We start from the raw sequence: 2,142 nt of genomic DNA, 5'->3' as shown, positions 1-2,142 counted from the left end.
GGGGGGCGGGTGGGGGAGGGTCGTGCCGGCGGCTCTCCAGCTGGTACTGGCAGGCCACGCATTCCTTGGTCACCTTGAACAGCTTCTGCTTGATCTGCCGGATCTCATCCCGCAGGTTGTCCCTCTCCAGCTCCACCTTGGCCAGCAGCCTGCAGGCTGCCTGGATCTCCTCGTGGGCATGGCGGATCTCCTGCAGCGCCGGCTCCCGCAGCTGGGCCAGCTCCGCGATCAGGCTGTCCCGCTCCCTCTCCAGCTGCTCCACGATTTCGATGCACTCCTGGAAATAATTCCCCAGCTCTTCCAGGGTCAGGCACTGGTGCTCTGTGGCATCAGCATCCAGAGGGCTGCCTGCTCCCTCTGTGTCCATGTCCAGCGGAATCCCTGCCCCATCCCCGTTTTCTGGGATCCCTGCCCTGTCTGTGTCCATGTCCAGTGGGATCCCTACTCCATCTGCATCTTCCCCCAGTGGGATCCCTGTCCCAGCCTCATCCACGTCCAGCGGGACTCCTGCCGCATCCACATCTGCTGGGATCCCTGTCCCGCTTGCATCCACATCCAGTGGAATCTCTACTCCGTCTGCATCCATGTCCAGTGGGATTCCTGCCCCACCTGCATCCACATCCAGCGGGATCCCTGCCCCGTCCACATCCAGTGGAATCCCTACTCCACCTGCATCCACGTCCAGCGGGACTCCTGCCACGTCCACATCCAGCGGGATCCCAGCCCCGGCTGCATCCTCATCCAGCTGGATCCGTGGTGGGTTTAGCTCCGAGGAAGGATCCCTGCTGGCAGCTTGCAGATCCCAGCTGGAGTCTGGGCTGTCCCTGTGCAGGGGTTTAGATCCATTCCTCACTGGATCCAATGGTGGGTGAGGACATTCTGGGTGTGGAGCAGCTCCTTCAGCTGCTCCCTGTGGGGCTGGGGATGCTCCGGCTTCATCCGACTGCAGCTCTGGAGTAGGCTCGGGCTGTGCCATCAGGTCCCTGGGAAGGAGAGGGCATGTGAACCAGAGCAATGAGTGTAACAGGTCTCAGCCTTTCCTCCCCACCCTGTGAGACCCCAGAGCCAGGGGGGTCCTGCCGTGGCCCTGCTGCCGTGACCATCCCCACGTCACCCACAGGGCTCAACGCTCTGGTGTCAGCTTGGGCCCAGACTGTCCAAAATAAGGAAAGAAAACCCTCTTCAAACCCTATTAAAGTGTCTGACTGCCACGGAGGAGAAGCGAGGGATGCAAATCCAGACCCCAAACCCAAGAGCTGCTCTGGAGCCAACCTGTCACGGCCACCCTTCCCAGCGGCACCGACGTGACCCGTGCGAGCACTCCCTGGAAAACTTGCCGGGGGGTTTTAGAGGGTGTGCCATAACCTCACGGCAAGGGAATGCGCTGCTGGAAGCTCAGGCAGGCTCCGGGATGACTGAGATGGAGCGAACCTCGCACGCACAGCCCCGGGCGAGCGGCAGCGTCTGCAGCAGCAGCAGCCGGCGCTTTGCAGAGTCATCCGATCGCGGCATTGTCCCCGGCCACGGCACCTGCAGCTGCCGCCACCACCACCAAACCCTCGCTCTCGCATTCTCCCGGCTGCTATTTGGGGTAGGATGGACACAACAACGCTCGGGGACGAGCCGGGGCTTTTCCTGCTGCTGCCAAGAGCCGGTGGGATCGGTGGGAGGATGCTCTCACCTCTCGGCCACGCCGCTGAGCTCATGTCTAGTCATTCCCGAAGGAATGAGCGCAGGCTGGCACTCACAGGCAGCCCTCGGCTCGGAGCAACGGCTTTAAGCAAAGAACTGATTTTCACCGATACTTTCTCTCCTAATAAGGCAGTTTTCGGCACTGATGACACATCGCAGCCTCGGACTCAACAGCCGGCGGCTGGAGAGGGGGCAACGCCTGGAAAGGTGGGAAAAGGGCTCCTCTGCCCCGTTTTTCCTCGCCCTCCCCGCTGCCAGGGCTTGTTTTTCAAAGTTCTTGGATCCGCTTCGCATGGGCAGGACGGGAGGGGAGGGCCCCGTTCTGCCTTCCCAGCGGGGCTTGGGGGCTCTCTCCCACCCACCACCCCTCATTCCAGGGCCCCTCAGAACTCCTGGGTGCTCCAGAGAGACCACCCCCTCTCTCCCCGATCATTCCTGAGGGTCCAGGAA

General features: G+C 62.2%; 1 protein-coding gene across 1 annotated transcript in view; it reads right to left on the bottom strand.

The window, feature by feature from the left end:
• Window positions 1–2,142, bottom strand: part of SYNC (syncoilin, intermediate filament protein) — a 5,991-nt gene that overhangs the window by 3,542 nt on the left and 307 nt on the right. Inside the window, exon 2 of the mRNA XM_017736107.1 lies at window positions 8–983. Within this exon, the coding sequence (XP_017591596.1) occupies window positions 8–983 (976 nt within the window). The remainder of the gene's footprint in view (window positions 1–7; window positions 984–2,142) is intronic.

Source organism: Corvus brachyrhynchos, unplaced genomic scaffold (genome assembly GCF_000691975.1).
Source record: "Corvus brachyrhynchos isolate BGI_N302 unplaced genomic scaffold, ASM69197v1 scaffold65, whole genome shotgun sequence".
NCBI classification, from domain to species: Eukaryota; Metazoa; Chordata; class Aves; order Passeriformes; family Corvidae; genus Corvus; species Corvus brachyrhynchos.
Note: the sequence above shows the minus strand (reverse complement) of the source record. Positions and strands in the feature narration are given on the sequence as shown.